The sequence below is a fragment of the Phaeodactylum tricornutum genome, chromosome 23 (assembly GCF_000150955.2).
Source record: "Phaeodactylum tricornutum CCAP 1055/1 chromosome 23, whole genome shotgun sequence".
In the NCBI taxonomy this organism is placed as follows: Eukaryota; Bacillariophyta; class Bacillariophyceae; order Surirellales; family Neidiaceae; genus Phaeodactylum; species Phaeodactylum tricornutum.
Genome location: NC_011691.1, coordinates 434679 through 447701, shown reverse-complemented (window position 1 = coordinate 447701; position 13023 = coordinate 434679). Strand labels below are relative to the sequence as shown.

Below are 13023 nucleotides of genomic sequence, written 5' to 3'. Positions count from 1 at the left end.
ACGGCCCCAAGAAACGTCCCGTGTTCGGTATTGTCGCCGTTGCCTCGCGCAATGAGGACGTATCCGTAGCGTTGGGCGAATCGAAACATAACTTCGAGCATGTAGCGTGTGCCGTCGCGGTGCTTGCGGGGATCGAGCGTCTCGTGATCGGGTTCCCGCATCATCCAGGCGAAATCCGGACCTTTCAAAAAACTGTCGGTCATGACTTCTCGCTCGGCTTCCGTCAATACACCGGGTTTGATGACGACGCCATCGGTGCCGTTGACGGTTTCCAAATAGGCACGTACGGAGGAAGGCAGTAACGGCGGGGCGGTTCGACGGGTGAAGAACCAACCACAGACTGCCGTGGTACACACACCAGCCGTTACGAGAGGGACCGACACGAACATGAGGGAGCAAATAAAACAACAAAAGGTGGGTATATAGATCGTATCGATTGACTGCAAGATGAATATTCGTTGTTGTGAGACCTGGAAGGATTGACTGTGAGCAACAGTGGAAGGTTGCTGAATGAAGGGGTTTTTTGGTTTTGCTTGGTCGCGTTTGTTGCATTTGAGTTCGTTCGTTCGTTACAGAAACCGACCGGAAACGTTGGCGGAATGGGTTCGGGATTGTTCCTCACCGACCATCCGGACGTCACGAGTCGTGTTTACTGTTTTGGTTCCATTCTGTTCGTTGGCACGAAGAGCTTGGGTCGAGAAAGTGGTCTTGGAGATTTCCTTGGATCAAGTCTGTCCTTCTGTCTGTCCGCGTAGCGACAATCCAGAATGCTTTGTGTTGCTTTGCTTGGGGGTTTGGGCAGGCATCCCGTTGGTTGGTTTTGTTTGTGTGGCTGTCAGGAAACGAACGATGGTGTACGTGTGTGTCCGTTGGTCGGATACGTCAGCGGATGCAAGTGCACCGTTGCCGCCGTCGTTACCGAGTTGTATGTGTCTATGGATGGATTAGTCTGTCCTGGTGTATGTCGCATATTCTATGTGGTTTTTTTTGTGGAAAGGATTCGAACTCGATCGGCCACGATTCCGACCCCGTGGCACCGCCAGCTGCTCCCGACTGCGACTGTTTCCCCGTGTGGTAGTACCAGTACCGGTAGCGTCTGGCCACCTTTGACTTGTCCTTACTTGCACTTACTACCAGCAACATCCGTAGGTTGACCGGTCATTTTCGTCGTCGTCCGGAAAAACACGAACCGACCTTCTGGAGTTCCACACACACACACACTCACATACACAATACTTGGATCAACCAATCGACCCGGATATCCTTGGCTTTCTTTGAAGTCGTCGTACCAATTCATCGGTCGCTAGACACAACTTTCCCAACAGTAACAACAAGAGTAACTACACACGATACTCATACAACAACAACAATCATATAATCACGCAAGAATGATGCTCAAGATGCAAGCAACCGACTTTGGCAATTCCCGCAACGAGTGTCGTTCGCGTGCGGCGTTGCGCATGGCGCGACGCGTCGTCATCAAGGCCGGCACTTCGGTGGTGGCGAACGACGACGGGTCACCGTCGCTCACGCGTCTCGGCGCCATTGTGGAGCAGATTGCGGCACTGAATCAAGCCGGCGTCGAAGTCATCTTTGTGAGTTCCGGAGCCGTCGGCATGGGCAAGAATCTCTTGCGCAAACAGGCACGCCTCAACATGAGCTTCAAGGATCTGCACAAGTCCGACAGTCACCACGCGCACTTGGGGAGTGGACTGCACGCCGTCACGGAAGACACGCACGACACCATTCTGCCGGATTCGCATTCCGCACACGCACAACGACTCACCCCGACAACCTCCATCTCCGATCTACTCACCATTAACGAACACATGGAAACATCCGCCGCAAAGTCCTACGCGGCGGCGGGACAATTCGAACTCATGAATCTCTACCAGAGTCTCTTCTCGCCCAAGGGCGTCACGGCGTCGCAAATGTTGCTCACACAGGCGGATTTCGGGGACGCACATCATCTGCAGAACCTACGCTACGCCGTGGATCGACTCCTCTCGCTCGGTATTGTCCCCATTGTCAACGAAAACGATGCCGTATCCGTACTGCCCGGAACCACGCAAGAAGCCGAACCCGTCTTTTCCGACAACGACAGTCTCGCGGCGCTCTGCGCCCGCACCTTCGGAGCCGAAGTACTCCTCCTGCTCACCGATGTGGACGGTGTCTACACGCTCCCGCCCACACACCCCAAGGCCAAACTCATACCCTTTTATCACGCCAACACGGAACAAGTCGGAATCGGCGTCAAGAGTGCCCAAGGTCGCGGCGGGATGGCCGCCAAAATTGATGCCGCCCGGAACGCCGTCGCACCCGGATCGGCCTGTACCGCCTGCGTTATTTGCGCCGGGAGTGACCTCGACGTCGTCCGTGCCGTACTCAGTAAGGACTGGGACGGGGCCGAAACCGGCAAGGGCACTCTCTTTGCCACCCCCGGTAGTGACCTCGAAACCCAAGCCCTCGATGAACTCGTTCATTCCGTCGAAGTAAGTTGACGTGTGCTTGGTTGGTTGTCGTGGGACTGTTGTAGTCGTACAATTGTTGTTGGGTCATCTGTCGTGCGAATGCTTGATTATTCTTGTCAACCGCCCACTCACATATTCTTACACTGGACAGGACGAAGAATCGTGTTCGGATGGGGCCCGCGATATGGCCTTGCGGGCTCGCCGAGAAGCCCGTAAACTCCAGGCACTCCCGGCCGAAGTTCGTCGGAATATACTCAACGCCGTTGCCGACGCCCTGCTGACCCGCAAGGACGAAATCGTACAGGCCAACCAACTTGATTTGGCCAACGCCGCCCAAGACAAAGTGGCGGGACCTCTCGTCAAGAGACTCGGCTTGACGGACGAAAAACTGGCCACGCTTGTGACCGGTATTCGCCAACTCGCCACACTCCCAGATCCCCTCGGCAACGTCAAGGCCAAACGAGAACTGGCCGACGGACTCGAATTGTCCCTCACCACCGTCCCCATTGGCGTACTCCTCATTATCTTTGAATCTCGACCGGATAGCCTACCCCAAATTGCCTCGCTCGCACTAGCCTCCAGCAATGGGCTCTTGCTCAAGGGCGGCAAGGAGGCCTACCATTCCAACACGGCCTTGCACGACGTTATTGGAGATGCCATTGAAAAAGGCAGTGAAGGACTCATTTCCAAAGACATTATTGGTCTCGTCACGTCTCGTGGTCAAGTCAATGATCTACTCTCCCTCGACGACACGATCGATTTGGTCATTCCTCGGGGTTCCAACGCCCTGGTCAGCTACATTCAGGAGAATACCAAGATTCCGGTTTTGGGACACGCCGACGGCGTGTGTCACGTCTATATTGACGCCAGTGCGTCGGCAGAAGCCGCGTGTCGGATTGCCGTCGACGCCAAGACGGACTATCCCTCCGCCTGCAACGCCATGGAAACCTTGCTTTTACACGCCGACACGGTCGAAAACGGCGTCGCCTTGAATGTCTTACAGGCCCTCCGCTCGGCCGGCGTCAAGTGCCTCGGTGGCCCCAAAGCCATGAAGGCTGGATTAAGCGACGTGGCCACCCAAAAGACCAAGCACGAGTACGGCGATTTGACGTGCCTGGTCGAAATTGTCGACAGCATAGACGAGGCTATTGACTGGATCCACGAAAACGGTAGTGGCCACACCGAAGCGATTGTGTGTGCGCCGGACTCGCCCGCCGGAGAAATTTTTCTACAAAAGGTCGACGCCGCTTGCGTCTTTTGCAATACCTCGACCCGTTTCGCCGACGGTTACCGGCTCGGGCTCGGCGCCGAAGTGGGTATTTCCACCGGTCGGATTCATGCGCGGGGACCCGTCGGAGTCGAAGGACTTTTGACGACCAAGTGGCAGTTGCGTAGTCTGTCGGGAGAATCTTACCTGGCGACCGACTTTGCCGGGGCCGACCCGAAACGGACGTTCACCCACAAGAATTTGCTGTAAGCTCAGGTTATGGGTGGTAGTGGCTGGTATCTCTGTTGGGCCTCGGTACGTACGGACTTTTTTGGTTGGGATACGATAAACGCCCTCGAACTACGGTGTGATTGTGTGTAGCTCATTGACTGTGAGTAGACGATGGCACTCTCGGCAGTTTTGCATCCGCACACATATCCACGCCACCTCTCGTTTTAGATTAATCTCATTGTTCTATTAAAACAAACTGGACAATGTAAATTACGACTAGACGGCAGCATTTACTGCCTATGCATTCCTTGATCGATTCTTTGGGAGTCGGTAGCTTTCGCAATATTTCTCTAAATTTACACTTAGATTCCACGAAAAAGCAACGGACAGGAAATGTGGCCCTCGCTCACTCGTGAACCGAGTCCCGCAATAAGTCAACTGTTCGACGACTCCCGATTGTTCCGTTTCCACTTCGCTTCGCATTCTCGACGAGAAGCGCGCATCCATCGGATCCGTTCGACCGACCCAAAGCCCAGTACGTCGGCCGGATACAAAAAGTGTAACATCATCGACAGTCAACAATTCGTTGTGACAACGGCAGCAGCACGGAAGGGATTGGTGGGAAGATCGGTCTCGTCCCCGACGATAACGGGGTACCTCAGATGGTATTCCTAGCGGGTGGCCGAATGATCGTTGCCCTGAGGATCGTCATATTGGCATTCCCGACTTTCGCGATCGCCTGGATCGGGACGAACAACAACGCCGATTATCTTTGCCGACTTCATCTTGGTATATTTGGGCTCCCGGGTCGATCAGTGCTCTCATTGACAGCAAGGCCTCATCGCTCGTCGGTACAATCGTTCACGTTGGCGGTAAATACCCGTCGAATTAGGAATACGCAACGGTACGGCGTCGTGAATGCGGAGCAGAACGATATGAACTATACTACGTATGACAGCGAGTCGGTGGCCAATTGGATCACGGAACAAACGGAGCCATGGAGACTGATTTCCACAGTCACCACAATTTCGTCACCGTGGCTTACCTTGCGTTGCGAGCGATGGCGAGACAATCCATCAACAACGCATACCCAGTCGCCACTACAAGAAGACTTGGACTACTGGCGAGTCGAAAAGGATCATAGCTTGATCGTATTGACCTTGCAAAACAATGCCCTGGTCTTTCCCCGACCCCAATACCGCGTCGGACTCCAGCGCCCCACTCTGGATTTTTGTGGTGGACGAGTTGCGCCGCTCACGAGGAGCGATCTCGGTAACCATTATCGAGACACAGCCTTGCGCATCCTCCGACGGGAGTTGGGTGTGGAACAATCCGACTTGCAGTCAATGACCTGTATGAATCAATTCCGCGAATCGCACAAAGGTGGGTCCGAGGAGACCAACTCTTTGACCACTACTGGCTGGCCCGTGAACTCTTCCTTTTCCAATCAGGAACTGTTCGGTTTCGTCGTCGTTCTGAAAGATTCCGCAGAGCTAGACGAAGCCATGACCTTTCCTTTTCGATACGACCTCGACGACATTGCCCGCATGCAAGGTCTGTTACATGACTCGTTGACTTGCCTGCAGTGTCGCTCAATCCTGTTAGAGTTCCTATGGAATCGACAATTGGGGTGCAGGAGCAACGACACATAGCACTTCTTGAGGGAGCCAGCTCGACTGCTAGCTTCTTTGTGAAAATGCTGAAGTTCTACAAAACCATTTTATATCTAAAAGTGGTTACCGGGTACACGATAGACGAAATTAAAATTTACTGCATGTTTCGCTTTACAATGCAGATTATGTAACCGCCGGTGTCTCTCATATGCCTTCCAATCCTTTATAGACACGGTATCTTCGTCATGCGAGTTCTCCCTCTTTACAGGGAGGATAAGATGTTGTCGGAGTGGTGGTATCGTTCGACTGTTTTGTGGTTTTTTGTATCTGGCTGAAGATTGTGTCGAAGTTTTGAGCGTATTTTTTTCCGGCACTGCATACCGAAGCGAAAGGACGGAAGGGAAGAGGAAGAAAAGGAGAGAAGGCCAGTAAATGCCGTTAGACAAGGATTGGTCAGGAGATCCCGAGTTTCTCAGGCTCATCGGATCGGATCCGTTGCTTTTCCTAGAGACATACTTACCCCCAACCTGATTCTGCTGGTTTAAAGGCAATGCTGCGAACACAACGAATAACTGTGAGGGTTCAACAACAGTAGACGAGAATGGTTGTATGACAGAAGGCCCTCGTAAAAAAATTCAAAAGCGTCAATCGGCTACGTACTCGCTCGAGTGTAAACTGTCCTCTGTACCCCCTTCGGAACTGAAGCCTCGTTGACGGGCCGAACGCGACGATGTTAGTTGGAAGAGCACCGAGGCCCGTGGCTCCAGCGCGCAACTGGCTATACGGCTATTGAGAGCCAGAGCGGACCGAACCAAACAAAAGCTGCGGTTCATTGCTGTTTTACTGGAAATAAGGCGCCTGCAGTCCTTTGGGTAAGGCCACCTTCAGCTTTGCCGCAATACCCAACGTGTTCCTCTCGGTTCGGAATTAATTGCTCATGTAATGGCCAAGCAGTATAACGAATCGTCGTCGTCTGACGACAAGATTACGACTAAATCGACGTATTCGAATGTCCTAGGTGACTACCGTTTATTGGATAGACTTGATGTGTAAACCGTCAATAGTAGCCTGACAGTGAATAACGAAGGCGCATTTAAGTCAGTACTTTTCAAAACCTACTTTTCGATTCACTTTACGTAAGTCTTTATTAAAACTTATAGTTAGTGTTGTTTGTTTTCCCAAAATACTTTGACGGTGTACGGAAACGTAAAATTGAGGACGGCCCCCGCCAACATAAAGCCGTTGACGAGGGTGAAGTCGTCTTGAACGGTCAGAGCAACGTAGTTGAGACCGGAAGATCCCAGTGATACCATTCCGGCGACACACCCTGCGGCCCCAAACATGGTACTGAGATTAGCAAACCCAAAGACATTGGCTGAATAGGTACTCATAACAGTGAAAAAGGCCACGCGAACGAGTATGAACATATGAATCGTGATCCACTGTGCCGATAAATTGGGTAGCAAAGCCATGCTGGAAAATATCAAGTTAACCGCACAGTAGGTATACAGACTGGTCGATACGGAACAATTCCGGACCAACAGTCCGACTGGCAAAATGGAAGCTAAACATCCAAAGGGATACGACAGACTAAAGACGTCGATCATAACATCGGCCAGCGCTCCGCCCGTATCATCCAACAATAGCAGTTGATCGTAGATGGTACCCAAATAAAAATTTAGATGCAGCATACCCCAGGAGAAGAAAGCCATTTGCGCAAAAAATGGAGCAGATCGCAGTTGCCGTGATAGGCTGGCGTCCTTCAACGGGACGCCGATGAAGCTAGTGTTCTTCGCTTTATTGGTGTCACCGGCGGCGACGGCCGTCGTCGCAGTACTGTTGCCATCCCATGCCACCCCGTTCTGTTCGTTGCTTTCTAGCAATGGGGTCTTTTCGCTGGCACCGTCGGCTACGTCGCTTTCGGCCACGGCGTTGGATGCGGCTGAAAGCTTCCTTTGCCTCATGACGTGGTAGACATCTTTGGGCAGCACAAACATACCAATCAAGGCTAGAGACGCGGGCAGGAACACAAAGGCTCGAAAAAGCTGTTGCGATGTCAGTCCGTATATAAAGTGCACTTCATCAAAGAGGTAAAATACGATGGCAGAAAACCCAAAGCAGCCAATGAATATACTCAACAGTAAATTGGAGCTGGATGGGTAAAGCTTGCTGAAGTTGAAGGCCGCAATGTACAAAAGTGGATTACCCGTACCAATCAAGACAAAGGCCACGATGTAGACGTCAAAGGTTCGGGAATTGGCCACGACAAATAATCCACTGCCGATGATCACGAGGGCAAAACCGAGCAAGAAGCAAGCTCGGGGTCCCATACTCCGCAGCAACAAGCCCGCGGGTAGCAAGTAGGCCGAAAAGAGACTAGAGGCGAGGGTGAACATGAGATCGAGACGTAGCATTTGGGCGTTACAGGGTGTATATGTGGCACCGTCGCCGTTGAAGTCACTACAGAGCTCAGCGTATACGCTTTCATCAAGGAGCACGGTCTTGAGACCGGCAAAGCCAAAGACGGTACCACCACAGAGCGTCAAACTAACCATGATGTAAAAAAGGATGGCAAAGCGAGCAGCGTGACTACTGTCTTCGTCAACTTGGTTTAGGTGGAGCAGCATTTCTCAATAGAGAAGACAGAAAACAATCAACTGAAGGAATGTGAAACGTCGAGTAGAAAACCTTCAGGTATCGATCGAGAACGTAAACTGTTTCTGAATAATCAAGTGAAGAGGGGATTGGGATGATTCCAAAGATAGATCAGTAGTCCTGTTGGGCATGAACTGCTTCTCTCCCAACCGGAACATGTATCAATGGAGTGGTGTCGCCGATTGTGTGTTCTGGATATAATTTAGCTGTACTACTTTCTAAGTCAAGATCATTTCTTCTACATCGGTATCTTCCGAGAAATTTTTCGCCTTTTGAGGGGAGTGATGAGGCTACGCGTGATTGGGTAACGAAACAGGACTGCTCGTGTGAGCCTCTTTCGTTAGTTTTTCTAGCTAGCTCACAGTAAAACTCAAGCCAGTTCTGTCCAGGCTAGTTGAAGATTCTCGCTCAGTATTCTTCCTTCCCCATGCTACAGCTGTAAGCATGAGCAACCATAGAGTGTAACCCTATCCATTCAGTTAAAAGGCCCACAGTCAGCCGCTAATGAAAGCATTGACTGGCCAAATTTTGCTCTAGGTATGTTTACGAGGCCCCTGATTGCCTATTAGCTCAATGATAATATTCAGCCTTTCAAGCAGAATAAATATGGACCGGAAATCATTTCTAGAGGGGGCGGGGAATCAAAATAGTCTAACAGTAAGCGGTAAAAAATTTTAAAATTCCTCGGCGCGGGATTATTGTTGTTTGATTTTCCCTAGCTTGCAGCTTCTATGATGATTTCATGGCTTAGTCAAAGGAAAACATTCACTGTTGGCTGCTTATCTTTGGCATTGCTCTTCTCCGTCTATGCCTTTTCGCTTCCTCTATCATGCTGCTATGATCAAAAGAGTTTTTCAAGAATGACTTTTTGCATATTCTGGAAATGAAATTGCCAAACTAAGCAAGGGTTGGCTCTCCAGTTGTCTTTTATCCGTAGTTGAACGACAGTCGCATCAAAATTGGCAAAAGAGGCTAGAAGGACCGTGTCCTTTCTCAAGATCTAGTATCAGTTGATACGCTGTTTTTAGCTGCACATCCCCCCTTCCATTGGGACAGCGTTCGGGATATAACCATAGTCCACAACTTGAAACCCAAGTACGACAAGACCGGTAACAATCGCCGTAAAGCAAAGACCTTCGGCTACGCCTAGAACTCCGGCAGGTCCCGCTGGCAAACCCGATCCAGTTCGAAATTTTGTGACAAGGGAATATGCTGTAATTCCTACGATTGCGAGGTAGCTGATGCCTTCTACAGCACCGACCAAGCCAAAAGGACCCGCCGGAAGACCACATCCGGTTGTCTTTAGAGTGAACTCAGAGTAAATGGTAATCAGAGCAGCCAGTGTCCCGGCAATTCCGAGAAATATTTGGTCAGATTCACTCAGGGGCGAGCTGTCAAGTTCAGCAAACCGACTGGTAATTGTTGAGCGGTAGCAAATTGTCGTACCCAATTGGCAAGGGCGCTTTTCATGGGGACAAAGGTCAAAGATGCGATGGGGTCTCCATGGAGCAAACGCTCGGGCACGAGAAATGCTCGCAAAGCAGAAGAGAGCAAAACGGAATTGCTTCATGACGATGAATTAAATGACCGACAGCCTGACAGTAAGTTATCGATGCGAAGAGCGCCAATGTTTACAGGAAGTTGTATATCAACGCGGCCTCGACACTGAATCAGTTTCTCGGACTGTAAAAGGGTGAATTTAACAAAGGCAACTCGACTTTCCTTAAAAATCACGTATCGTGCGTGCCGTACAGAAATCGACGTGATCCTCGAACCCGTTTAAGTTTCCAAGTTCAAAATAGATTTTACTGAGGACGACATCGATTAGGCAACCTTTTTTCGAATAAGGATTTGCCAAACGAGTCGCCTGCTGTCATAATGCTGCCACAGTCAGAGGAAGAACAGATAAAGCTCCGCGACGAACTTACGGGATCAGATGATACTGCCAGCCTTCTCCACACTCGCCAGATGATGCTACCACTCTTTTTCTCTATATAGCTGCCGATATTCGTTTACAAAAATAATAACTAAAGTGTCTGGTAACATGTTGCGACACCTTTCCGTTCATACAAAGTGGCTTGTAGCATGTTAGTATCAACATGAATGTCTATGTGAAAAAAGCGAAAGCTCGCAACACGTTGATAGTCCAGCAAGAATAGATGCTATAGTCCATTTCTATGTCATTTTGTTTATTCCTTGTATGCCCCCGCAGTTTTCACAGCTGCAAAAGGCCCGGGCACTGCTGGAGCAAATAGAAGATGACACTTGGTCCTTCCAAGTCTACGGAAGCTTCCGACAAAGTCCTGCTCACAGATCCCGATGCCAGGTTTAACGCAATAAGAATGTGTTCATATTTTGCAACGGATTTTTCGAAGTCGACCCTTCGTTTTCTCGATCCAAGTACTTCCGTCAGCTGTTCAAACTTTTCAACATATACATTGAATAAGATTTTGATTGTTTCGTCTGAGACTTCTTCTAACTGTATAGCATCTTTAATCCACTGGTACGTCTGTCGTTTCCAGGCTGGCCGTAGGGTATCATAAGGAAGCCCAAAGTAAGACCAAATTCGACGAGTCGATGGATTGCACCAAAGTCTCTCAGACTCCAAAACAATGCGATGCAGCCAAAAATCCTTACGGGCTTGCAGAAAATAGATGCTGACATCATTGTCAACTTGCGTTCGATTACCAACCGAAATGTTGTCCTGCTCGGCGCCTGCATTTTCTTTTTTGGCACTCTTGATACGCCGACTGATTTCTTCGTTGAGCATTTCCATGTCAAGTAGATTGTTCATGCTATCGGGGAATATGGTAGAACTCATCTTTGCTTTGTATGCGCTATACAGGATGGTATGGATTTTTGGGGTTCAACAAAAAGTGTGAAGTTGTTTTGTAACTTGACAGTGAACAAGAACTGGCGTCTTACGATTTAACTGGTCAGTTCGCTTTGCATGCTTGGCCTCTCCACAATCTGCGTGCAGGCATCGGAACTGCCTTTGAGACCAAAATCCCCCTATTTCAGAAAGAAAAGTGATTTCTTTCTCCGTTTCACTATTTACACAGGGTTTGTCGTTTCCATTAGTAAGATAAGGGTGAACTTACATTAGGGCATCGAATCCGGCAGAGAACAAAAAGTCTCGCAGTCGAAAACTTCCAAATAGTTAAATAATTTTCATCCATTGATTTGCCTTTAGTCACATGACTAACTGTAAGAAGAAACGGCATAATTTTGGTAGGGATAGATCGACGCTATTGCCCGGGCATTTTGACTTTCCTCCGTACATGTCTTAAAATATCATAGACTACAAAAGTGTCTAATTTCAATTATTGTTCGATGTGTTGAATGGATGCCCTCGATGACAACCGGAGAATCGTTTTTTTTTCGACACTGCAGCTTTGGTTTGGGAGTAACAGGTTTTGGTCGTTGTGCAATATCAATGACATATGACACGTCGACCTAAAATTCATACACAAATATTCCGCTTTCCGTCGTGCACCAATCGATTTGCTAGCAGACCCCAGAGAAGCGCTGGTCTCGTCAGCCATTTCTAGAACCGTAGTCAATAGAGACCGGTTGCGCATTGTGGGATAATGTCTATCAATTTAAGCGGGAGGCAGTGAGAAGATAGTGTTTTCCTAAAGTGAGGTATGTGAGAATGTTGCTTAACAGCACGCTTCTAAGAAGCCGAGGGCAAGACAAGCTAACCTAGACCTAGTTTGAACCCGTTGGATACGAATATTCCACACAAATGAATGTTACAAGTCAACGTTTCTCCCGAGGCGAAGTCGATTACCATTGAACAAGTTTACCAAAAGAAAATTTTAAATCGGCTCATTTTGCTGCGTGCTTCTTCTGCTGTTTTTTTTGCTTTTTTGCTTCAGCAGAATTCATGACTCCCTCCTTTAGCTGGATGAGATAGAGTTTTGTATGCAATGTAGGGTTTGAATGAGAGAGAAAGTGAGTACTGGATTCATGAGGACGAGGGCGGTGAAGGAGAGTTACTGCACTGCGAGCTGTCCGTTGCCAATGCATTCCTCGAAGCGTCCGTTGCAAAAGGCACCACATGCTCGGATGGACCGTAACCGTGCTCTATGCTTACTTGTGCCTGAGGAATTCTGGGGCCCTCCAGCGGCGGTGACGACTGTTTTTGTTGTTGCGGCGGGTACGAAGCGGTCGGAGGCAGCACCATGCGCTGATTCATCCTGTATTGGGCCTGCCACACACATTGCGCCGACGGTCCGACTATCGTAACGATTCGCAGTCGCGTCCCAGGCACAAATTCTCCTCTCTGGCTTATACGAATGCTTGTTCCCGACCTCCTTTCCAGCTCATTTCGAGTACGACCTTCCCTTCCCAAGATGGATCCAACCATTGTATCTGGCACAAACATCTGTGCTTGAAAATTGCCATGTGTTGTTGTTGTAGAAGTTTGGGGTACGAGCGTGTTGGAGAATGGCGACACACTAGACGGCGACGGTTGAGCCCCGCCTACCTGCATCGATTGATTCATGTGCATTGCCAGCAAGTCTGGCTCCGACAGATTATATCCAACGTACTGGTCAGCGGTGATCGATGACGATTCCAGCGATGATGATTGTGGGACTGGGAATAGTGGCGCTTGGTCAGCATTCAAGCCTGCTGGATGGTCGACAAAAGAATACGATGGTCTGCTCAGACTTGGGCTATAGCCAGAAAATCGATCTGGAGTGTTTGGCTCGTTTAAGCTGTGCTGGTTTAATCCCATACCTGGGAGATCAGGTGATGATACAATTCTTCGTTGGTTTGCGTGAACGTCCTGCGGTCTTCGCTGCTTCAAAGTACCAGCCCGTGGAATGAAAGATGACTG

General features: G+C 49.6%; 3 protein-coding genes across 3 annotated transcripts; 1 reads left to right on the top strand and 2 right to left on the bottom strand.

Moving 5' to 3' along the window:
* Window positions 1-1247: 1247 nt before the first annotated feature.
* P5CS (delta l-pyrroline-5-carboxylate synthetase) lies at window positions 1248-4176 on the top strand. Its single transcript, XM_002184427.1, has 3 exons — window positions 1248-1721; window positions 1851-2442; window positions 2630-4176. Exons 1-3 carry the CDS (start codon window positions 1389-1391, stop codon window positions 3946-3948), a joined length of 2244 nt encoding a protein of 747 aa, XP_002184463.1. The 5' UTR covers window positions 1248-1388; the 3' UTR covers window positions 3949-4176.
* Window positions 4177-6682: 2506 nt separating this feature from the next.
* On the bottom strand, window positions 6683-8149 carry PHATRDRAFT_49690 (predicted protein; the record flags this gene model as incomplete). Its single annotated transcript, XM_002184333.1, has 1 exon — window positions 6683-8149. The coding sequence occupies one exon, from the start codon at window positions 8147-8149 to the stop codon at window positions 6683-6685; it is 1467 nt and encodes a 488-aa protein (XP_002184369.1).
* A 1052-nt stretch (window positions 8150-9201) lies between these two features.
* PHATRDRAFT_16076 (predicted protein) lies at window positions 9202-9531 on the bottom strand (the record flags this gene model as incomplete). The annotated part of the gene is made up of 1 exon (XM_002184332.1): window positions 9202-9531. A coding segment is annotated over one exon (330 nt), but the record flags the coding sequence as incomplete, so codon positions are not given.
* Between the last annotated feature and the right edge of the window lie 3492 nt (window positions 9532-13023).

Coding starts and splice junctions, on each gene's coding strand:
- P5CS (XM_002184427.1), top strand. CDS start 1,389: ATGATGCTCAAGATGCAAGCAACCGACTTTGGCAATTCCCGCAACGAG. Junction 1,722..1,850: donor TGGGGAGTGGACTGCACGCC/GTCACGGAAGAC, acceptor TCCGCCGCAAAG/TCCTACGCGGCGGCGGGACA. Junction 2,443..2,629: donor CACTCTCTTTGCCACCCCCG/GTAGTGACCTCG, acceptor GACAGGACGAAG/AATCGTGTTCGGATGGGGCC.